The 25,308-nt window shown below is 50.2% G+C and overlaps 1 protein-coding gene across 2 annotated transcripts in view; it reads left to right on the forward strand.

Annotated features, from left to right (window-relative positions):
- The window catches only part of TRAPPC9 (trafficking protein particle complex 9), a 735,254-nt gene that overhangs the window by 580,091 nt on the left and 129,855 nt on the right, over nucleotides 1-25,308 (forward strand). For both annotated transcript variants that reach the window (XM_030937642.1, XM_030937643.1), the window contains one exon: nucleotides 1,807-1,897. In XM_030937642.1, the coding sequence (XP_030793502.1) occupies nucleotides 1,807-1,897 (91 nt within the window). The remainder of the gene's footprint in view (nucleotides 1-1,806; nucleotides 1,898-25,308) is intronic.

Consider the following 25,308-nt stretch of genomic DNA (forward strand, 5'->3'; position numbering starts at 1 on the left):
ACAGTATTTGGGGAGAATTGAAAGAAGTCCACAATAGCTAAAATAGGGCCAGGCACTGTGGCTCATGCTTGTAATTCCAACACTTTGGGAAATGGGCAGATCACTTGAGGTCAGGAATCTGTAGACCAGCCTGGGTGAACATGGTGAAACCCCATCTCTACTAAAAATATACAAAAATTAGCTGGGCGTGGTGGCAGGTGCCTGTAATCCCAGCTACTCGAGAGGCTGAGGCAGGAGAATCACTTGAGCCTGGGAGACAGAGGTTGTAGTGAGCCGAGATCGTGCCACAGCACTCAAGCCTGGGTGACAGAGTGAGATTCTATCTGTTTTATTGATTTTTGGTTTTTTGTTTTGTTTTATTGAGATAGGGTCTCTCTGTCTTGCCCAGGCTAGGGTGAAGTGGCACGATCATGGCTTACTACAGCCTCAGACTCCTGGTCTCAAGTGATCTGCCTGCCTCAGACTCCCAAAGTGCTGGCACTGTAAGCATGAACCACTGTGCTCGGCCTGAGATTCTATCTGAATGAATAAATGAATGAATGAATAAATAAATAAATAAAATAGGACACAGGAGTGGGCAGGGGTTTCTGAGCCCCCAGGCCAGCATGTTGCTGACCTTAGCCTGTGCTGCTGCTGGTGGCTGTGGTGCTGTGGCCAGCTGGCTCTCTTGGGCAGCCTTCTTGTCTGGACAGCCCTCTCTGGCTAGTACATTGGACCATTGATGAGGGGGATATGCCGACTCTGCTCAGCACCTCTGAGCCCGACTCCCCCACCAACCAGCAGGAGAGACCCAGGGGCCTCCGTTTCGTCCTGCTCCCTCTCGCTTGCAATGCTTAGCCTCTGCTCCATTCTACCTCAAACTGCAGGAGCTTTGTTCCCACAGGACTGTCCCCAGGGTTGGCCATTGCCAGTCTCAGGTTTCCTGTTGCTGCCTTCACCAGAATGTGAACCTCTCAACTTCAGGGTGCGTGGCCCGCCCTCCCTTCATCCTCAAGGCCACCCTACCCGCTGTGCATGGCGTGCTTCAGATGAACTGGATGTGTTTGTTGAATGGAATTAACTTATGAAAGGAAGAAGGAAGGTGGGGTGCTTTCTCCACTTTTGCAATCACTAGAGAATGTTAGAAACTAAAAATTTCCCCTTTTATTGCAACTTAATATGGTGGCTTTAACTTATGTAGGAAAAGGGAAACAGGTTTAGAGATCTGTTTTGCGAATCACATTGGCTCTTTAATACTAGCGCAAGGGAGGTTTCTGTTTTCTACATTTTTAGACCTAATTACTTCATCCACTGATACTTGCTGAGAGACTTTATGGCTTCCTCGATTATGAGCTCTCTTAAGTGAGCTCGTTCTTAATAATATGTGTAATTACATCAAGACGGATAACAGGACCGACGTGAAACCAGCATGAAACTGACGTGCGTCAAGGAACTCACGAGTTGTATTCAACAGTGAACCAGCTTGTGTGTTTTATTAAGGAAAAATAACTTTCCATTTCTCTTTATTTTCCCCAGCAAGAATAGTTATTGGATTAAAATTATCCCGGTGGATTTCCCTTTCTTACATAGCAGTAATTTAATTTACTAGATTTGAGGGGTAGAAGGAGAAGCACTTGCTGTTTTATATGCCCCTGATGTCCACATACCCAGGGTGATGTCATAGTGGTTGGTTAGACAGTCCCTTCAGAAGAGGGGAGACATCTGCTGTAGGAGGTTTCCCATCTGAGGGTCTCTGTCTAGAGACTTCTAGATGTTCTCCTGTCTCTGGGCTCAGCAGGAGCTACGTTTTCCTTGACCAAGACTCACCCCTCCCTGAAGCGCAGCGGCGAGGCGAGTGTGGAAGGACTCCTGAACCAGCTGGTCCTGGAGCACCTGCAGCTGGCGCCTCTGCAGTGGGGTGAGTACCCGCCAGCCGCCCATTGATTCTGGGTGGATGTGCTCCTTTTCTCCAAATGCATGAACAAGGTCTTGGGGGGTGTGGCTGGGCACCCCAGATGTGGGTGGGTGCTGAAGGTCATCATGGGAAACCTTGGGGGAAAAAGACGGGCTCACCATGCTGCGCCGGCACCTCTGCGTGGGGGCATCTTTGTTCACCTAGGCGGCAGCTCAGCACTCAGGTGACAGTGCAGACATAAGAAGGGCTCAGTGCCCGTCAAAACAGGTGCAGCAGGCGGATCTCGGCCTCCGTCTTGACTTGCACTTGCTGTAGAGTGGGCCACCTTCTGAAATGGCAGTTGACTGTGTCTGGCTGGGCGTGTGCTCTGCAACTGTTTCCAGAACTGAGAGTGGCTTGGGATGGCAGATGAGAACAGGGTGTGGTGAACCCCTTGTTTTCACCCCACTCACCACGACTATGCGTGGACAGCTTTTCATGCTATTTGTGCGGAAAAGTGTTTGTTTTGTAAATGCCTCAACTCAATGTTGTGTTCAACCCCAAGAGAACTCCATTACTGGACACTTAGCACAGTTTATTTGACAGCTTCTTCTTGTTGCACTTGGGAACTTCCATCCTACACTGTGCCTTTCTAAATTGAACTCAAAAATATTTTACTGAGAAACGAGCTTAGTATTTCTATTGAAGTGAGAATCTTTATTCTCTGGAAATTATTTAATCAGCTCATCTATTTTGGATCTGCTGCAGACAGTCACTTATAAGCATATATATCCCTTTTCTTCCTCTTCTTTACCCAAGAGGTCATTGTGAATGAGTAACTCCTCTTTGATCCAGGATCCGGTTCATTAATAAGCTTGTTCTGCCCCTTTCATGGGCTAGAGACACATGGAAATGATTCCAGTGGCATGAGGAGAAAGCAAGCCTTTCTCCTTGCACTCCACCAGCCCCCTTCGGCCTGGAGACCCTCTCGTCCAGCCCGCAGACCCCTTGGTCCTGCAGAGGCTGCTTCCTGGCCCCTCATAGGTGAACGCTATTGGGACCAGGTGGGCACCATCATGGCGGCTGTGGGTTTGCATTTTACACTTGGGCTCCTGTGGACTCTTCCTCCTCTCTGAGCCCGCCTGAGTGGCAGGAAGGAAAGGTCTGGTGTTTCTGCAGAGGGTTTCACTGTTTTGTTCTCTGGAGGCTTCCCTGTAGCCCAGCCACTTTTCTAGGTGGAAATGTCCTATCTGTCTCCTGATGACCTGGGTGGGCACAGTCAGCTGTGTCCCTGGGCTCAGACAGCTGAGCCAGGAAAGACACCTGGGCCCCCCTGGTTGTGGGGTGGGGTCAGGCCCAGGGGGACTAGCTGTATTTTATCTATTGCCAAAGGAGATTCCACCAGGCAGCTATGCAGGACTTTCATGGGGCAAGTGAGCGAAGGGAGGGCCACAGGCAGAACAGGGTCCCAAGAGCAGAGAGCAGAGTGACTTGGGGTGGGGAGGTAGACAGCAGGTGGGCTCCTCCCTTCTGTCTTAGGGTCGGCAGCCCTAACCCCAGGTAAGGGTTTTTGAGATGGCTTGGGGGCCTTTGTTTGGTTGGATGAGCAGCAGGGCACCCAGGAGCAGAGCCGTGAGGGAGAAGTTCAAGGTACAAGGCTGAGCGGGGAGAAGTCCCTGCAGTCTGGAAACGATGCCCTTCCTAGGGCACGGACTGCCCTTGGCACTGTTCTAAGTAGGCCCTAAGGGTAAGGAGGGTTCTAGAATTGGAGCGGCACAGGACAGAGAAAAGGGAAGGACCTCAGACTGCTGAGCATCTCCTGTCCCCGGCATTTTGCGTAAGAGCTGCCATGCACTCCTTGCCACAGTCCTATGCGTGAGGTTTTCTCCATCATTTACAAACAGGGAGACTGAAGCTCAGAGGCTGGCACTTGCCCCAGGGGCTCCAGAGTGAACAGAGCTGGGAGCACTGCGTTACAGACCACTAGGCCTCCACCAACCGGGGATGAACCGGTCCTGCCTGAATACTGGTGGGGCGGCTGGAAGAAGCCTGGGCAATTTGGGAATTTCAGATGAAGAAAAGCTTTAGTCCTTAATGATCATAAAGGTCCTTTCTGTTCATTTTGGCCTCTCCCCTGGGTGTACTAAGAACACCCTTTAAAAATTGACAATAGTGCGGAAATTAGAGAGAACAGTGGACAATTAGAGCCAAGACTAGGAAGTTGGTTTGGCCCCGGGATGCCTCTCAGCCCAGAACAGCCTGGAAGCTGCACATGCCTGTGTGGGCAGAGGTGCCTGCCAGAAAGCGTGAAGGCTCTGGGTCGGGCTGAGCCCCCTGCTGCGTTACATGCTGCTTCCATTTCTTGCCCTAATTTTCTTCCCCTTTTTGTACTAGTTCATTTTCTGTTCCTTATAGCAGAATACCTGAAACTGGGTAATTTATAAAGAAATGCATTTCTTATAGAGGCTGCAAAGTCCCAGGTCAAGGAGCTATGTCTGATGAGGGCCTTCTTGCTGCCGGGGACTCTGCAGAGTGCCCAGGTGGTGCTGGGCATCACATGGCAAGGGAGCTGAGCATGCTCATGTGCTAGCTCAGAACCCTCTTCCTCTTCTTATAAAGTCACCATTTTCCTGCCCATGAGAACCCAGTCATCCATCAGCACATTAATCCTTGAAAGGATTAATCCATTCATGAGGGCAGAGCCCTATTCATGAGGGCAGAGCCCTCATGACCCAGTCACCAATTAAAGGCTCCAGCTCCCAACAGTGCCACACTGGGGATTAGGTTTCAACATGAGTTTTGGAGGAGACATTCAATCTGTAGCACCCTTTCTTCATAGGGAGGCTCGGGGAGTTCTTTTGGAAATGTAGTTTGGTTCCATGGCCTCTCAGAACCAGGCAGCCCTGGACTCCGATCCCAAGCTCTATCATGCGTTAGCTATGTGACCTTCAACACATCACTTTACCTCTTTGAGCCTGAGTTTCTTCCTTTATGGAATGGGATGATGCCTGCTGCATAAGTTGCTCCAGGGATTACATGAGATGGTGTCTATTACTTGCTCAGTGCAGCCCCTGCCTCCATGCACTATTGTTTCCTCTGAGACCTGCACCTGTCTCCTCGCCACCCTCCTACCGCCTGTGCTGACTCCCTTTCCCCATAGGTATCGTGGGCCAGTGGTGGGACCAGGCCTGCGCAGATGCCTACTGGGCCCCCACAGCTGGGCTCAGTGCAGGGTGAGAGGTGGCATTTCATTGACGTTGTTGACCTTGTTTCACTGCAGCCTCTGGGGAAACAGGTAGGGGGACAGGGTGAGGGAAAAGAGCCGTGGTTTTCACTGCACTCTTGTCTGAAAGCAAAGACCTTCTTCATGGTGCTTCAGTCCCCTCTGTGGTATAGTAGAGGCTTTTGGTGGAGCCAGGGGACCTGGATTTACGTTTCGGTCCTGCTACGTGCTGCATCAGGGATGCCCCTGAGCCTCCATTTCCCCATCTCAGGGCGGCATGGACCTCTCCCATGGCGACCTCACACATTGCTCTGAGGCTCAGAATCAAAGTGAAATGACATTTGTAAATGTGTCTGGCACACCGTAAATCCCTACCACCTGCAAAGCAAAGATTTATTATAATCACTTCTGTTTTAAAAGCTAGTCTTTTATGCAGATATTTCTGTTATTCCTGGAAGATCAGCCCAGTTCTAGGAGCCATATACCTGAGCCCTGGTGTGAAAACTCACAAGGGGCTCTCCGTGAATCTGTGGCATTCATCCTCAATACCCCCTTGCCCACCCCAGGGACTGGGCAGCACATGGACCCCCTTCCTGGCATCCATGCATGGTGGGGCCGCCTCCAGACAGAGGCCCAGGCAGGTGCTCTTCAGTCTGGGGGACAGCAAGGAGAGGGGTGAGGCCCTGGGTGTGGAGTGTGGCCCATGGCATTAAGAGGTGGTTACATGTTTTTCTTGCTTTCAGTAAATTGGAACTGGCCCAACAGCTGCCATCTTTTACTGTCTCTATTCTTGGAGAATTTGAGAAGGTGGTTTTGAGGTCTCGTTTACATGGCATAGAAAGATGGTTAGCAGTTGGGAGGCCACGTCTTTGTTTCATAACTAAAGAAAGGTGGGCTTGCCTTTGTTAGGGTAGTGGTTTGAGACACAGCACTTCGGACATCTGAGGACAGTCGCCAGATGTGGCTGAGTGACTTCATCATGAGACCAGAGCAGGTCTATTTGCTAGTTTGGAGGACATGATAATTCCCGCTTCACCAGGTTGTTAGGTAGCTCAGGTGGTATCAAGGGTGGATGGGAGATGGGGGCGCTTACCACATGTGATGCTCTGTGCATGAGTGTTGAGTGAACCAATTGGCAGTCAGATCTATTTTTGTTAAATTATTAAGGTTTGAACAGAAAACACATCTGGATCTAAAGGAATTCTGGTTCCCTAAAAAGGCTAATAAGAATGAAGTTCAACTTGTCTTAATATATTCTATCAGGCTAAAGAAGCAAATTCCCCAGGGCGGGGTCGTCCAGCTGCTGCCACACCTGGAGTGAGCCTGTGGACAATCTGTCCTGCCAGAGGCCACCAGGAGGAACCTCGGGAGGGAAGGAGGCTCCTTCTGCAGCACCAGGTCGTTTCTTCCCCAGGCTTGCTTTTTCTGTTTGGTAATTGATAGTGTTTGGGTTGTCGTGGGCACAGAGGCATGTTGGCAAATAATGCGAATATTAATCCCTTTATCCTGGAGGAAATGCATGGCTTTTAAAAAACAATGCTAAGATCTGAAAGGCATTTCTGCCTTCAGGAGGTGAGCCTGTCCCTGTGGGAGCCCTGGCAGCGAGCAGCCCAGCCGTGCGCTTTCAGTTGCCGGCGGCACCTGCCAAGGCCAGGGCCTAGCACGACAGTGTGGAACCATTTCCAGAAACGGGGCATGATATTTTCCTGTTTGCCGTGTCACAATTTATCTCACTATTATTATATGTGGCTGTTTCCAGTGAACATGTTAATACGTAAATTTCGATTCAATTTTCTGACTAGACAAGTTTTCTAGTTAGGAGTTACTCCTAGGTTAAAGGCTATGAACCTTTTTAGGGATCTTGAGATGTTTATTCATCACGTGGGCGTGTGACTCTCAATCATGATGTGGACGTTGTTGGAACTTGGATTTCCAAGGTGATCTTCCGAGGGGTCACAGGACACTCAGGCTTCCCCTGTGAGGAGGGTGGGGAATGCAGGGATGGTCTGGGTTGGGTCAAGTCCTTAAACCTTAAACGGGACCCCAGCACATTCTTGAGACTTTGCAAGTCATAGGGCATAGGAGCTGAACTGGGTAGCAGGGGTCACGGTGACTCCAGCCCCCTTCCCAACGCTACAGCTGGATCTGTGAGCCCCAGTGGGGCAAGGGTCTTGCCATGGCCACCGGGGTATCCATTTCCACTCCTCCTGCATTCCACCACTTAAGAGGCCCTTGGTATCTTGGCTTTGCTTGGGAACCATGGCTATGCCGGCCGCCTGTACACCTGGGTTAGTCTCTGACTGCAGCAAGATCACAGTGAAAGCCTGCAGGGACCTCGTCAGCTGAGGTGAACGGCATCTGTTCCCAGAGCAGCCATGTGGGGGTTTCCGTTTCTGAGCAGAGTCTTCTCTCTGAGCATTGTTTGGGATCACACATTTACATATCTGTGTATATACAAAGAGAGGGAGAACAGGCACCTCGCCCTGTGACTCATAGTTCAGGCCCTTGGGATGTGGAGGAACCAGCAGACGCAGACCCCATGGAATGATCTTGGCTTCGAATCCTACAGACCTGCTTCTGGTCTCAAGTTTGCTGTGTTTTGCCAAGTTGGCCGAGTGCCCTGAGCAGTCACTTATGCTCTGAGCTCTGGTTCTCTGTGAAGCGCTGTGACTCAGCCACCTTGCAGGGATGCTGGCAGAGTGAAACAAGCTCGCACAAATAATTCCTTGCCATGTAACCAGTGCTCACAAATCGAGCATTGAAAATCTCCCTGGTTTCTTTCTCTGTCTTTCTCACTCCTCATTCCCTCGAGGAACTCCAGGCTAGGAGAGGAGGTGCCTGGTGTAGGACAGCAGCGCCAACACAGGGGCCTGGGGAGAGCCTGCAGGGGCCAGAGCAGCCTGATCCTGCAGACAGAGGGCATTTGGGAGGAGGGGAGATGGCTCTGAAGGGAAGGGGCTGGGATGGTGTTGTGGAGGAGGGAGCTCTCAATTGGGTTGGAGGGATGGGTGATTGCGTTGAGTTTACCAGCGTTCACCATCTGGGCAGGGACAGGTGGAGAGTTCAGACCTTGGCTAGCCAGCCACGGCATGGCAGTGCATGAGAAAAGGGTGACGTTTGTCTGCCCCTCACTCTGATCGCATCCTGCGCCCGTCTTCAGGCCCACTGGGGGCACGTGTAGTGCAGGATCCGCATCCCAGGACACAGCCCAGGCAGCTCCCCTCCGGCCCTGCGCAGTGGAATCCAGGTCTCGGACTCACCCACTCTTCACCCCCAGCCAGGGCTTTGGGGCTGCCATGTTCCCTGCACCCCACCCCCCATGACCTGGGCTCCCCTCACCATTCTTCCAGAGTCCCCTCCAACGACGAACTGAGGCTGCAGCTCCCTAGAAGCCCCCATGGCCTGAAGGAGTTTCTATCACACCTGTAGGCCGCCATGCCAGGCCGGGCCCTCGTTCCCTGGCAGACCCAGTATCCCCAGCTTTGGCCTGGCCTGACTGATTCTTTCTCTGACTTAGAGCAGCCTCACTAATTCAATTCAAAAAGGAGAAAGGTTCTTCTTTAATTTTTGACTTTTTGAGTTTGTGTATAGTTTTGAGACAGGCTTCTGCTTATTGCCCAGGCTGGAATGCAGTGGTGCGGTCATAGCTCACTGCATCCTTGACCTCCTGGGCTCAGCGATCCTCCCGCTTCGACCACACCCAGCTAATTTTTGTATTTGTTATTTGTATTTGTTAATTTTTGTAGAGATGGAGTCTCCCTATGTTGCCCAGGCTGGTCTTGAACTCCTGGCCTCAAGCGATCCTTCTGCTTTGGCCTCCCAAAGTGCTGGGAGTTCAGGTGCGAGCTAACAGGCCCAGCCTCTAATTTCAAAGCAACTGTTTCGCAGTACGGGTCACCTGCTGGGCCAGGCATGAGGTCTCTATGTTGTTATTTCTGAGCCCTGCCACAGCCCTGAAGGCTGAGGTTCTCCCATATAGAGGAGGAACTTGAACTCAGCACAGCTGGTCTCCTCCAGCACTGCACAGGTGGGAGGGAAGAGCCCCAGGTTCAAATATGAGTTCCTGCCCCCAGAATCTGAACCTCGCACTAGAATCTGAACCTCCCACTAGAATCTGAACCTCCCACTAGATCACTTCATGAAAGGAATATATTCTCATGGTAGAAGATGAGAGAAAATCAGAAAACATAGATAAAAAATAGCCTTTCCCTATCCCCAGAACAACCTCTAATTCATTTTTGTGCATTCCCAAGTCTTTTTGCTACTTTCCAATTCTAATTTTGTCCATAGGGATGATCATACTGTTTTTATACTTCTCTGTCCCTTTTTATGCTTGACAAAAGTATAAGCATTTCCCATGTTATAAACATGTCTCGCACATATTGTTAAGGGCTGAACTATATTTTATCAAATGAATATAAGATAATTTAATACTTGTTCTATTGTTGAACATTTAGATTGCTTCAAAATGTTTGCTATTATAAAAGTTATATGTAGTGGTTTTTTCGTAGAGCCTTTTCTGTGTTTTGGGGGCGATTCCCTCAGCATGGATTCTCAGAAGTTATTAATATTTTATGGGATGTTGGCAGAGAGCAAAGCCATCAACTTTCTTGTGTGATGATGACAGCAGTTGCATGGCTCGGACTGGCATGGAGTCAGCGCTGAGCCGACTGGGGTCTCGGCGCAGCCTCCGCCGCATCCTCGTGCTGAGTCTTGACTTCAGCTGGTGGTCAAGTCCTGTGAACTTGAGTTTCCCTCTCTGTAAAGTGGAGATGCTCAGTGGAGGTTTGAAGAAGCCCCCAGGAGCCCAGCACAGAGCCTGTTCCTCAGCTTCACAGAGGCTGGCGTGCTCTTTAGGGAGCTGTGCTGTGGGTGCTGGTGCCAGACTTTGGGCAGTGGGGGACCACTGGAATCTCCCTGCTTCTGGGGCCTGAATCCTGGAGTGAGTGTGTTCCTGCTGCAGAGGGTCTGACGGCAAGGCAGGAGGTGGAGGGCAGGGCTGGGCCAGGAGCAGGGCCACGCTCGCAACTAGAACCCGAGTCTGCACATCAGGCTGGAGCTCTCGACACCCCTCCGTCTCAGTCCATGAACAGTCCTGGAAAGGGTGTGCTGCTCCCATCCTCCAGGTAGGAAGAGCAGGAGGCAGGGCTGGGCCTTTCTGTGCCTGCTGCAGAAACCCAGCGTGCTCCCTGTCTATTTTGAGGACCATCTTCCAGGCGTTTCCATAGAGACCCGGTCATGGTGACTAATGGGGCTAAGCGTTTGCCATGCGGATTTGAGTGTCCCACGACTGTGCCACCCTCCGCCTGCCTCTTCCACTGCTAGCACTTTCCTCTTTATAGCTCTTTGTATTTTCTCAGATGCATCAATGATTGGTCTGTGCTGTCTTTCATAGCCATCCAGTGAATACAGATTAGGTTTTAGCCACATTATGGAGTGGATATTTTCAGTACACATTCTCCAAATAATCACCAAGCAAATCCCATCGTGAGCTCCAGTTCTGAGCTGTGATGTGAAGGCTGCACGTGTGGGAATGAGGGGAACACCAGCCTGGGAGGCAGAGCAGCCACCTGATGGCTTGTGTGCGGGACAGTCCTCTGCCTTATCTCAGGGGGATGTGGTGCTCTCATAGTTGGGGAGCATGGCTGAAGGTCCAAACCCTTCATGACTAGGAGAGTACAGCGGACAGCAGATACAAAGGCCTGGAAGAGTGAGGTGGGGCTGGACATGGTTCGTGGGGACAAATGACTGCCGTTAATGGAGCCTGGAACTACAGAGAAGATGGGTGGGCTGGTAAGGAGAGGGAGGTGAGGCTGGGGGCCTAAGGTTGCATGGAGGATGTTGATTGATTGATTGATCCATCCATTCATTCAATAAACATCTGTTGATCACTACTCTGCACCAGGCACTGTCCTCAGTGCTGGGCACCCAAAAATAAACTCAATCCTTGCCTTAGAGCCTCTCTCAGTCTAATGAGGGCTGGGGTTCCAGATCAGTCAGCAGGTTGTTTACACAGATCCTGGTATTTGCTGGCCTCAGAGCTTGTACAGACATCCTAGAAGCAGAGGCGAGAGACAGACTAGAGCCTGACCCCCAGCTGCTGCCTTCCCAGGAAGGAGTCCCGGGACGCATGGGGATGTGGCTCAGAACCCGTGGGCCTCCCTGGGGCCAGACCACCTGGAGCAGGCTGTGGATCCCCTGGTGTCTGGGTATTGCTGCTTCCATCTGAACAGCACCTTCTGCCCTGAACCAGCTCCATTCAGGAGTCTGGAGCCCGTGGTGCCAGCAGCCAGAGCTCTGCCTGGTGCCTCTGAGACTGAGCTGCACCCTGGTGCTTTCTGGGGCTTTGCAGAGAGACGTGTCCCTACACTGAGAACATGCCCTTTCATCAAATTGTGTAACATGGACATCACGTGAGGAGCTTTGTTTATTTCTAACATGAAATGCATGTAGAATGGCTGCTGAGAGTCACTGAATACATTCAGAGCTCAGACTGCCTGGAAAAGGGAGTGAGAAAGCCGGCTCCCACCAGCCAGACAGTAGGATGGCCATACCGATGGTGGCAGTGAGTGCCCCAGGCCGCCCTGGCAGCTGGGCTTGCCTGCCGGCCCTCTGCCTCCTTCCCAGGTAGCTTAGCAACAGCACCGGCAGTGGATTTTCCCAGCACAGCCCACATCTCCAAACATCTGCTCCAGGCCAGTGTTAATCAGTACTTCCGAGGCCTGTGGAGAAGCCCCCGCCCACTGGGGCAGGTGAATTGGGTGGTTTTGGTGACTCTGAGGGCCTGGTCTGCCTGAGTTGAGAGCCACTTCCTGGGGACCATGACGGCTTGTGGCAACTGGCCTGAGGCCCAGTTTGCCTGGCAGTGGGTGTGGGGGATGAAAGCTGTCGCATGCCCCAGTTGTCTTCTCTGGGCATGGGTTGACAAAGAGGATTGTTTGTTTTTCTTTACAAAAGTAGTTACCTTCTTTTTGAAGGGGGAAAAAAATGAAAGCAACCTATATTCAGAGGAAGAGCCCCAGCTCCTAATCCCACATTTGGAGAGGCCCCTGCTCACAGGCCCCTGCTGTTCCATCTGTGGACGTGGCTGCTGCGTTTCAGGCGCAGTCTCCATGATGCTTTCTGCATCCTCGCAGCAACCCTGGAGGAGGCTGCTGTGACATCCCTCATGTGGATGGGAAATGCGGCAGCCCCAGGGTGGCCTCGTCCCATCTGAACCCGGGCAGTCTGGATGCAGGGCCTGTCCCCACCCCACCTGCTACCTCATCTCTCTCCTCTCCCTCCTGTCTCTTCTTCCCCCATCGTGTCTCCCTTCACTGCTGAGTCTTCTATTTAGCCGCAAACATCTCTGTTTGAAGTACCATTTGGGAGCCTGCTTAATTGCGATCTTGTTCCGCAAAAGAAAAACCGTTTGTGGAGCATGTACCGCGCCTGTCAGGAAAGTGTAACTTCCAGGGTCCCCTTCTCTGTTTCTCCCAGTTCCCCAATGGGGTAAGCACTGACTGCTTTTGGAAGAAACTGGTGGGTGAAGAGGCTTTGCAACTGGTCCCACAGCTGCTGTCCCTGCCCCCGGTTATGCTCGTGTGGGACTTGCCATCTCCACGGTGCTCGGGGTGACCTTCCACTGGTGGCCATGCTTGTTGTTCTCCTACCTGGAGCATTCTTGTGGCTACAGAGCCCTGAGGATGCACTCCCAAGCCTGGCCTTTGGCTCAGAAGGCCCCCCACCACCCGCAGCACCCCTCTCAGCCTTGCCTCCCTCCCCTGGGCCTGTCTATCATCCCTGTGACTCAGGCTCCAGGCTCCCTCAGCTGCAGTTGCTTGTCCCCATGAGCCATGCTCCCCACAGGCCTTCATACCTGCTGCCTCCCATAGTCTTATCCAGCCCTTTCCCTCCAACTCAGGTTCTTGTAGGCAGCCTGCCTTGGCCTCCCTGGGCCCACACATTTGTGCCCTGCCTGGGCCCAGCTGCATTTCCACCTGTGCGTTTCCCCACCCCCAGCATGGTGCCTTTCTCCTTAAGGTTGTACTGTCTGCGGGCTGTGTCTTCCGCTGCTGGTGGGTGCCTGAGAATGCAGAGGTCTTCAGCACCTGTGGGTGCTCAGTAAGGGTTTGCTGACTCCATCGAAGAGTGAATGAGGCCGTCCTCCTCCTATTGGTCCAAGGCCAGATTTGAGCCTAGGCGTAGATGTCATTCTTCCAGGTGATTTAAATAGTTCCATGTTGATGTGCCCAGATGCACTGAGACAGTCCCTTCTTATTGCTTATTGATTGTTTAATTTTTCCGTTTGTAACTCTAAAGCGGGTATTCCTGGCATCTGCCTTGCGACAGCCCCGGTCAGTTCCTGAGGATCCATTCCCAGAGCAGCCTTACTGGTGCAGCGTGCATGCCTGTGGCCAGCCTGGCCTTCAGGGTGGTTGACTGGCCCATGCTCCTGCCGACAAGAATGGCCTGACTGTGGGTCACTCTGGATTCTCTGCAGGGCAGCAGCCAGTTCGAGAGGATGTGCGCTCCAGGCTCAGGAGAGGGAGGTGATCACCCCAGAGCCAGCACAGAATGGGGCACCATGGTGGCTGGGCTGGTGTTTGTTTGTTTCCGGTGGCCAGAGGTAGACTAGGGGTTCTGATCCTAGAGCTGGGGCTACATCTTTCTGAGCCAGGTCCCTGGAGAAAACTCTACTACAAAGGACAGGAATGTGGCCTAGAACAGAAGCCAAGTGGAACGAAATGTCCCCCCAGCCCCTGGCTGCTTCCACCTGAAATAAGTCTCCCTGCAGGAGGCCTTCATCACCCTTGTCTGCTCCTGCATGACACCCTCTCCCATTTACCTAGCCATTTGTCTGTCCTCTTCGCGATACTGTGAGCTCCTTGGAAACAGTGACTGTGTCCAGGCGGGTGAGAGGAGGTGCTCTGCACGGCTCCCTGGATCCTCCTGAGCAGGGCCTGGCACTGAGCGAGAGCAAGTGCAGGGAGCAACTGGCCTACCCCTGACACTCACACAGCCTGATGGGGGGGTGGGGGAAGGTGCTAGGGAGAAGGGGACAGTTTTGCTCAACCCAGTATGCTGGGAAGGGTCCAGCTGATGCAGTTGTGAGTGTTCACTTATTACTGTTATCCTTTTTGATGAATAATATGATCACCTATCAGTGATCAATATATTGGCATCTTCTTTCTATCCATAAGGAAAGTGAGGCTGGGAGATGCTGATGGACTGACCCAGCATTCCCAGACAAATCAGCAGTAATGTCAAGACTAGTCTTGGAGCACTATTCTAGACTTTCATTCACTTACTTTTATCCTCCAAGCATCCATTTCCCATCCCTGCCACCTACCCACCCACCTATCCAACCATCTACCCACCAACCCACTCATCCACCCAACTATTTACCCACCAGCCCATCTACCAGCCCACGCATCCATCCATCCACTCATCCAACCATTTACCCATCGACCCATCTACCAACCCATGCATTCATCTATCCACTTATCCAACCATTTACCCACCAACCCATCTACCAGCCCACCCATCCTTCCATCCATCCATCCACTTATCCAACCATCTACCCACCAACCCATCTACCAGCCCACCCATCCATCCATCCACTCATCCAACCGTCTACCGACCAGCCCATCCACCAGCCCACTCATCCCTCCAACCATTTACTCACCAACCATCTACCAGCCCATACATCCGTCCATCCAGTCACCCAAACATTTACCGCCAACCCATCTACCAGCCCACCCATCCATCCATCCACTCATCTAACCATTTACCCACCAACTCATCCACCGGCCACCCATCCATCCATCCACTTATCTAACCATTTACCCACCAGCCCACCTATCCATCTGTCCTCTCATCCAACCATTTACCCACCAACCCATCCACCATCCCACCATTCATCCATCCATCCATCTATCCGCGCACTCATCCAACCATTACTCACCAGCCCGTCTATCAGCCCACTCATTTATCCACATGCCCATCCACCAGCTTATCCACCAGCCTATCCACCCACTTATCCACCAGCCTATCCACCCATCCATCAACTCATTCATCTGACTGCCATCTGTCTGCTCCCACTCACCCATCCATTCATCCAGTCACCCACCAACTCGTTCATCTACCTACCCATTGATCCATTCACTCACCTGTCCACTCATCAATCCAGCCACCCACCTACCCACCCACGTATTTGTCCTTTCACCCAGTTGTTCACCCATCCAGCAAATTGCTATTGAACACCTTTGGTGCCGCTCTGTGCTAGACTCAGGGGGGCTGCCTCTGGGGTACCTCAGCTCGTACTCCTCCTCCTCTAGCTGCCTGCTGCTTTCTTTAAGAGACATCTCCTTTTTTTTGGAAGGGTAATTTCTGCAGTCACCTGTTCCTGTAGGGGAATGGGACATGGGGCCATGCCTTTCATCATTTGATTCAGACTCCAGGAAATGTAAGGTTCTAATAGTCCTCCTTGATGTGGCGTTTGGCCAAGTGGTGTGCTCCTAGTGCCTTCTGGCTCACCGGGCTGGGGCAGACCCTCCAGCAGGAAATGCGAGACGCAGTATAAATGCCTGCAGGTGCTAAGGAAAGGGCGATGTGAGTGCAGCTTTCAGGTTCTGAAAACAAGCTACAGAAAGAAGTCTGAAATCTCCATAAAGTGGCAAGTAGCAGGTTATTAATGCTGATAAGCCAAGAGCTAATAAAAATGGACTCAACGTAGCATGCCCTGTGCTTACCCAAGGTGGGCTCAGGTGTCCGGGTTATAACAAAACTGAGCCACAGAGCACAGGCACATCTCAGCTGGCAGACTCTCACTTGTAATCAGCATAACTACCTTTACTGAGAAGTCTCTACTGCAGGGACTTTGCTGGCATTTAAATTCACTCATGTCACAAGTCCTCACACAACCTCGTCAGATACATAAAACCACCCTTGTTTTACGGAGAGGGAACTTGAAAATCAGAAAATTCATTTCATGACCACCAGCGAGTAAGTGTGGGAGTGAAGAGAGACTGCCCCACTCCCAGCACTGCCCCACTCCTCACCTCCGTCCCACTCCTCACCTCCAACATCAGTGGAAAGCCTTTCTTCTGTTGCGTGGTAGCCCCTGCAAGCCAATGCACTAAGTGTTTATTTGTTTTATTTGTTTTGCAAAGAAAAATTATGCACAAACATACTTCAGAATTTAGGAGGTACAAAAGGATATGCAATGAAAAGCAAGTCTCCTTCTCCTTAGCCCCGATCCTCTCCTTGTGGGCTGCTGTTGTCCTGTTTCTGGTTGTCTCTGCAGGGCATAGTCTGTAAATTTCTTTTTCTTAATGGTATCCTGTGACAGCTGTTCTACCATGTTTATTTATTTATTTATTTATTTATTTCACTTAATGGTTGATCCCGGGTATGGTTCCATCGCAATCCTGTGGAACTGGCGCATTCTTTTGAGCCTCTGCATCAGATGCATCCTCATTCATTTGCTCTGTGCCTTTTGATGGATGTAGGTTGTTTCTAATGTTTTGCTGTTATAAACATGATGGCAACAAATATCCTCGTAAATACGTCATTCCTTACTGGAGTGAGTCACACTGTATGATATTTATTTCAAACTGAGCAGTCTCTTAAAAAATATCTTCTGTGTTGGAACCATGCTTTAAAAGACCTTCTTCATTTGGATTATGTTTTCAAAACATTCACCCATGTTGTCTCCTGGTACATTCATGGTCTCGTTTGGCTTACTGTTGAAATCTGTTATCTGGAATATACTAAGGTGTGAGTGAGGCGTGGGTCCTCCCTTTCTTTTTCTAAAAAGCCACCTAATTGTCCCCAAGTCATTTAATCCATAATCTGTCTTTTTCCAATCACTTTTCTCATGTGTTTAGGGAAATTTTTGGACTCTCTTCTGTCCGTGTACCCATGAGTGAGCACCACCCTTGCAATCATTCTAGCTTTGCAGTACAGTATATTTTAATATCTGCTGTAGATAGTCCTCCCTCAATGCCTTTTTGCCTTTCTAAATTTCTACCTGTAGGTTGCATTTAATTCATTTAAAATTTCCTATTATAAATACAATTCTTTAAGGCTATGAATTTTCCAGTGGTCCCTGTTTCTACTCTGTTCCATGTTCTAGAATTTAATGTTTTCTTGTTTGATATTTTTTAGGCATTCTGCAGTTAATTTATGTTTCACTTCTATCCCAAGAGTTGTTTAAAAGATAGTTTTTTAAAAAAAACTTCCTATGGTAATTACTTCGTTTTGTTTTCTTCTTTTGTTATTGCTTTCTAATGTAATGGCATTATCAGTTCAGTACTATTTTTACCACTTACAGTTTACCAAGTTTTCTTTGTGCTAAGATTTTTGTAACTATGACATGGAAATTTTTAAGCAAGTTATGTTCCTTGTTTTAAGTGTATTGAGTTGAAAATGTATCAATTAGCTCTACCTTATTAATGATATGGGGTAGTTCTTTAAGATCCTTTCTTATTTGATCTACCATGGGGTTTGAGAGGTGAATCCCAACTAATGCTGATGTGGGTCCATTCCACCACGAGTGATCTTCTGTCCACTGATATGACGTGTCCGTGTTCCATGATATCTGCCGTGTGAATGCTGATGGCCTGTGGCGCACAGATGCTCGTAATTGGTGTCCTTTGGTTGTCCCCTTTATCATTTAAGATGCCCTTCTGTGTCCCCTTTCATGTTTTTTGCCCTTATTTCATCCCTGTTTGATATTATAACTACCACCCCTGCTTTCTTTTTGTTTGGCTGGTATACTTTTGCCTATCATTTGAATTTAAACCTTTGAGAATCACGTTTGTATGTGGTTCTCTTGGATGAAGCATTGAGTTTTGCTTTCTGATCCAACTTCAAAGCCTTTTTCATTCATAAGTGAGTTTAGGCCATTTATATGCATTGCTATGGTATAAATGTTTGCTCTTCGTTATGTCATACATTCTGTTTTGCTTTTTGTTTTTATAACTTTTTTATATACTTTTGTGATCTGCATTTTCTTGGTTTTATTCTGTATGGCGATTTTCTTCCTCTTTCTTTTTAGACTTTCCTTCTACATCTTCTGTCTGACCTACCACCCCTTCTTTCCACGGTCTGAGTTGCTTTATTTTTCTGCACAATCATTATAATCCTCTGATATTTAGTCATAACACAGATTTGTTTCTAGTTTGTCTCTCTACCCTCATTAGAATATAAGCTCCATGCAGGACAGATTTGTTGTCAGTGTATTCTCAGAGCTTAGAACTGTCCCTGGAGCATCTATTACATGCGCAATAAATATGTGATGAAGAAGTTAATAACACAGCCTTTACAACACATCTCCAAAGTACGTAGTGTTATTACTGTGCTTTAGGGGAAAGAACAAAGAGTATGTGAGATTGTCATTCAGCCTGCAAAGCAAGGACCAGAACACAGTTACTGTGGTTTCAAAATTCACATTTTTCCCAATATATTTATATTTCCCAAAATCATAATGATGAGCTACTGGCCTCCATCAGCCTTGGTCTGCTGACTTCCAACCACATATTCCACTGCAACATGCTCCTTTAAGAGGAAAGAAAGGAAATAATATCATGCACAAACTTGCACAAAAGCTGCAAGTGTGGTAGTAAGATTTTCCTGAACATTGTATTTATTTATTTATTTTGAGACGGAGTCTCACTCTGTTGCCCAGGCTGGAGTGCAGTGGTGCAATCTTGGCTCACTGCAAGCTCTGCCTCTTGGGTTCAGGCAGTTCTGCCTCAGCCTCCCAAGTAGCTGGGATTACAGGTGCCCCCCACCACACCCAGCTAATTTTTGTATCTTTAGTAGAAACAGGGTTTCACCATGTAGGCCCGGCTGGTCTTGAACTCCTGACCACAGGTGATCCACCTGCCTCGGCCTCCCAAAGTGCTGGGATTACAGGCATGAGCCACTGTGCCCAGCCTGAACCATTTTAGAATATGTGGTTGATCTGATGCCCCAGACACCTCCAAATTATTCATGTGTGTTTCCTGCGAGCAAGGACATTCTCTTGTGTAACCACAACACTGTCATAAAAATCAGGAGATGAATATTGATATATAATGATCTCATACTGAGATCCCATTGCAGTTTTCCCAGCTATCCCAATAGTGTCCTTTATATTTAAGATTTAGGTCTCATGCAGAATCATTTGCTGCGTTGAGCTGTTATACACCTTTAGTCTCTTTCGGCCTGGAACAGTTCCTTCATCTTTCTTTGACTTCCATCACCTTGACACTTTAAGATATTACCAATCAGCAATTCTGTAGAAGGCTCTCATTTTTGGTGTGTGTGATGTGTCCGCATGATTAGATTCAGTTTTGAACCTTTTTGGCAGGAATGTCACAAACGTGAAGCTGAGTCCTTCTCTTTGTGTCTGTCAGGTGGCCCACAATCTCCAGTTGTCCCATTGCTGGTGATGATTATTTGACCATTTGATTAAGATGGTGTTTGCTTCCCTCTACTGTAAAGCTACTCTTTCTCTCCTTGTTGTTACTAAGTATTTTGCGGGAAGGTGCTTTGAAACTGTGTGAATATCCGATTCCTCATATCAGACCTTTAAATTTGCCTATTTATATTTGTATGGATTCATCATTTTCAATTTTATTCACTGGGTTGAAATTCATTGCTATTGTTAGTTTTGATACCCAGATTATCCTGATTTGACCTCTGGGTGCTCCTTCAGGCTGACTTCTGTGTCTCTTGACCCGTCTCCATCATTATTCTTTGAGCACACACTTATTTTCTGGCCCAAGATATTCCAGGTTCATCTCAAACGTAAGCCCTGATGTCACTTATTTCTCACAGGAGTCTTGGTTCCCTCTAATGAAAATTGATCTTTAGGGACTGGGTGCAGTGGCTCACGCCTGTAATCCCAGCACTTTGGGAGGCCGAGGCAGGTGGATCACTTGAGGTTAGAGTTTGAGACCAGCCTAGCCAACCTGGTGAAACCCCACCTCTACTAAAAATACAAAAACTAGCCAGCTGTGGTGGTGGGTGCTTGTAATCCCAGCTACTCAGGAGGTAGAGGCAAGAAAATCATTTGACCCCGAGAGGTGGAAATTGCAGTGATCCCACACCAACCAAGATCCATACTTTAGTGGGTGGTCATTCATATTGGGATATTGCTGTTCCCAAGTGTTCTCAAAGGATGGAGCTGGGAAATAGACATGTACATGTGAATAGAAATACACACACACACACACAAACACACACAGCCTCAACATTTCTCTGTCTATCCACCTTAACAGCCACAGGCCCACACTGACACCACTAATTCCAATCCACCACTGCAGAGTTCCTTATGGTTCGTCCGTTTTCCTTTCTGGTACCTCATTTCCTCAGCATGGAAAGCTTGACTTTCATTATCTTTACTGTCATCTGTAACTTATCAGTCTCCCTGTATGTAACCAATCTCCCATCTCCATCCCAGCCCTTCCCACACTCTCCAGCTCTCAACCACTCAACCAAGGGGACCCATCCCACTCTCCAGCTCTCAACCACTCAACCAAGGGGATCCATCCCACTCTCCAGCTCTCAACCACTCAACCAAGGGGACCCATCCCAGAGATCCCACAGGTTCCTGCCTTCCCCTCTCACTCCTGCTCTGGCACCCAGGCCAGACCTCCCCACCATGTGGATGCCCTCCTCCCCTGGATGGGCTCTGGTACCCCACACGGGGTGCATAAACCAAAAATAAAGTTCTGAGGCCCCCTGACCGTCTGAATGGACTTCCTCTTCCACCAGGGCTCTTAAAATTGAACCTGACAGATGGGTTCAGGCCATCATGGGAAGTGGGGCTGGAATATTCCTCATTATCCCTCCCCAGCGTTAACATCAACACAACACAGACTTTAAGTCTGATAAGAAACATTTTGCAACCTGTTGTCTCTGAAGCCCGCTAGCTAAAAGCTTCATCAGCATGATAAAACTTTGGTCTCCACAACCTCTTATGCTAACCCTACATTCCTTTGATCCCAGGTCTTTTAGACAAACTCAAACAATTGTCAACCAGAAAATGCTGACATTTAGCTATAGCCTGGAAGCCTGCAAGCCCCCCCCCGCCCCCCGACCCCGCCACCGCCACATCCCCACCCCTTTGGAATTGTCACACCTTTTTGGACAGAACCAATGTATTTCTTAAATGTATTTGATTGATGTCTCAGGCTTCCCTAAAATGTATAAAACAAAGTTGTGTCCTGACCACGTTGGCCACATGTTCTCAGGACCTGCTGAGGGCTGTGTCACAAGCCATGGTTACTCATATTTGGCTCAGACTAAATCTCTTCAAAGATTTTGCAGAGTTTGACTCTTTGGTTCAACAGGTGGCTCACACACGGGGCAGCTCTACTGTGCGGATACCCTCCCCCCCCCTGCCCTGGGTCCACATCCCTCCCTGAACCAACATGGTTTTCTTGGGACCCCATGGCTTTGGGCTGAGTTGTCTGGGGAGGGAAGGGGCGGCCTCTGACCTTAGGCCCCTGCCTTTTCCTGTGACATATCCTTCCCTGCCATGTCTCCATAGCTTTCCTTGCCGTTCACTCTTACTCATTCTTCCAGGCCTAGGTCAGTGGCGTATTGGTCTCAAACGTACCTTTTGCTTTCTCCTCTCTCTGCTCCCATCCCAGGGGTGGCTCTTTCTCACTCCTCTTTGATGATCTGTGTCCGTTTCACCCCCTCTATGAACTAACAACACAAAGTGGGTACAAAGTAAATGCTTGTTGGATGAGTGGTCTGTAGTTAAGCCTTCAACAAATACTTGTTTTGTGAATGAATGAATCAGAGAGAAACAGTCCCTCTCCTTAAGGAGTCCTCAGGTGTGTTGAGGAAAAAGTCTGTCTTCTGCCAGACCAGAACGCATGGACATGGGACCCGATTCCTTCTGCTGGGGGAAAGCCACCTCTGTCTATAGAGATGCCTGTGGCTCTCGCCCTGAGAGCAGCCTTCTGAAATGCTTCCTTCAGACTCCATGGGGATAGCCTTAGTTGTGATGATGGCTTCTTTTGCTGGGCCTCCTTGAGTTTTTCCTCTGCCGCCACCTAATCACAGCAAAATCAAGATAATTTAGACTGCTGGCTTGAACCGGTGCTAATTAGTGCAGATATGAATCAAGCCCAGGTCTCTGTGGGATTCTTAGTTCCAGAGTTTCACGTGAGCTTCCAGACACCATTGAGACATGGTTCCTACAGAGCTCATGCCGTCACCCTTGGACCTGGTGATATTTATTCCCCTCATCTCAGGGTGCTTTCGACTGGGGTGTGTCCACATCGGTGCAGGTGAATAACTGCTGGCATGAAACACCTTTGTTCCCAGCAGATGAGCCAGTCCGGGTCCAAGCCCTTTTCTTTTGCTGAGGCTTCACCTCCAGGATCAGGAAAATGGCCCTGCGAAAGGTGGTAGTGCCCACAGCCCTGCAGGGCTTGCTGGCGGTCAGCACGCTGCTGTCTGCTCTACAGACGCTGTCCCTTGCTCCTGGCAGGCCTGTGGAGCAGGTGTGCTACTCTCATTTACAGAGATGGAAACTAGGGCTCTGCATTCCCCTAGCCAGGAAGTCACAGAGCGGGCATTTGAATCAGCATGTGTCTGGTGCCATCCATAGGATGTGGCTTATGTCACGGTGTCCCAGGTATATTCCATCCCTTAAATGAGAAAATGAATTTCAAAAGATAGGATGTGCTAAAAATAAGTGATGGAGATTTCAGTCTTTCTCCAGTTTTCCATTGTTTCTTTATAAGATTAAAAACAAAATTAACCCCTGGCGCCTTCATCTTGCAGGAATTTTTATATCCCTGAATTTTGCAGCCTTTCCAAACCCTCATATTGAAGGACGGACGTGGAGGGAGAAAACATATGTTGTTGGTGGAGATAAGAGTAATTGAATGGGCTATTTGGATGTGGATCAGCTGGGACTTACTGTACCAGTGAATGGAATCTCTTGTTTTTCTTGGATGCCTCATCCAAGGACAGCACAGGAAAGAGTCCTGGGCGCCAGCTGAATAAATGGCTCCTTGAACTAGCCTCGGGCTGCAGGAGAGGGAGGGGGCTTTGTGGTGGCCTGATGGAGCTGGGCCAGAACGTTGGGTGCTTAGCAGGGCGGGGAGGCATTGGTCCCGCTGGTGGGCGGTGCTGTCCCCAGCACCTTGATGCTCTGGTCCCAGTCCTGGCTGTGAACTGTCGGGCTTTCTGGACGTCCCAGGTGATGTCAGCTAGAGCCTCAAACCTGCACTGTTTGCCAGCCTGCCCGGCATGAATGTTGCTCCTTGCCCACTTCGCATCCCCTCCCCATGCCCCTCAGTGGCAGATGTATTTTTAGCTGCAGCTTCAAGCCAGGGCTGCAGACAGAGCCAGTGGGAGTGAGTGTAGTGGTGTTCGGGGTTGTCCCTGCCTTCCCCACGTTGATGTGTTGACCGTCTCAGCCTTTCTCAGAGGTGGAAACAGCGATTCTGAATGGGACGTGGAGGCCTCTTCAGGGAGTGCCTGCTGAGCCGTGCCCGGCGAGGGGGAGCAGCACTCCTGCTGGGTAGTATTGCGCCTCACACCGTCTGCGGGTGGGAGGGCCTCACTCCCCAGGTCCCAGGTCCGAGGGGGAGCAGCACTCCTGCTGGGTAGTATTGCGCCTCACACCGTCCGCGGGTGGAAGGGCCTCACTCCCCAGGTCCCAGGTCCCCAGCCTGACTTGTTACAGTGCTCAAGGTTCCACATTCTGGATTTCACCGCAGGCCTGGGGAAGCATCCCCAGCAGAGGAAGCAGCGCCAGGGGAAAGAGGCACTCCCAGGCAGCCTGGAGAGCATGTCGGGGCCGGGCACACCCCTTCTTTGGGCCCTCCATGCCTCCTCCCTGTGCTGCAGCTGGGCAGCGGGCAGATCCCTGTCCTTTGACCCTTTCCATCTCTGCATGTCCTGGGCTTCCTGGGGGCTCAGGGCCTGCTCACTGAGTCCTGGGGAGACAGGGACTGCGCCTGTGGGGTTAGTGTGTCAGGCTACTGTGGGGTTAGTGTGTTAGTGCTAGGCCCCGCCTGGGCGAGAGCTGAGAGGGGCTGCAAAGTCCATCTCCTTCCTGGGTTCTGCCACTTTGCATCAAATGCAGCCAATTCCTATGGTGTTTTCTCCCAGAGAAGACACACCAAATGAGCTTTTGTCAGTAGTCTGGGAACTGTCTCCTGAGATGGGAGCAGGGCCTGGCCTCAGAGCACTCCCCTCTGTGCAGGTGCTGGAGCTTCCTAGCAGAGGAGGGGTTGTGCGTTCCTGTGCCACTGCCACGTGCCAGGAGATGGAGAGAGGCGACCAAGGGCCACCCACCCCATTGAGAGGTGGTGCCACACGGAGCACACGTGTCTGTACAATGACCTGGGTTGTGGGAGGGACACGGTGCCCGGGGGGAATCCAGTGCCCTGGTGCACGTGGGGCCGGATCAGGGCACTGTGACCCTGGGGAGCCCCTGGTCTCACCGTGCTTCCCTTCCCTTTCTGTGGCTTACTTAGGACTTGCCCAGGACTTGCTGAGTATGCACAGAGCAAGTGCTTCATGGAGAGTGAGATTAAGATATTGAATGTCCTAGGAAGGAAGAGAGGTCTGGAAGCACACGTAGGTCAGCTTAGGCCTTGGTACTAAGAGGTTTGGGGGAAATCACTCCTTCCCCTTGCAGAATTGACAGAGGAAGTGATCCTTACAGGCGCCCCCGCCTCTGGGCCCCTTTGAAGCTGACCTTGAGCCTGATGAGGCAACTTCAAAGACAGCCCCTGACCTTTCCCAGGCAGCTCTTGCTGACATCCTCTCCCCAAGGCCCAAGGCTGGTGCTCCGTCACTGGACGGCTGGGCCAGCCCAAGAACTGGAAGAACACGGCCGAGTAACCTTTGCTCTCTGAGACATCAGTGTTCCCAGAGGACAAGCCCCCTCTCTAGAAACAGACTCACAAGTCCCCATTTATGGTGGAAAAGGCAGAGACTTGGGGGGTCAGGGCACACACAGGCAGCAGCCCTCTTGTGAAGGCAACACAGGCCAGGAAGAGCCGAGGTGCTGAGGCCAAGTGCCCTGGCTGCTTCTCCCAGCGGAGCCATTTTTGCTCAGTGACCATGACCTTGCAGAACCTGTTTCTGAATCTGTAAAATGGACCAGAGTCCCGATGTGTATGGCTTCAGAGAGATGAAATCAGGCATTATATCTGCCTAGCAAAGGTGCCTGATGGTCTCGCATTCAGACAAGTAGTGCTTC

The sequence above is a fragment of the Rhinopithecus roxellana genome, chromosome 9 (assembly GCF_007565055.1).
Source record: "Rhinopithecus roxellana isolate Shanxi Qingling chromosome 9, ASM756505v1, whole genome shotgun sequence".
Classification (NCBI taxonomy): Eukaryota; Metazoa; Chordata; class Mammalia; order Primates; family Cercopithecidae; genus Rhinopithecus; species Rhinopithecus roxellana.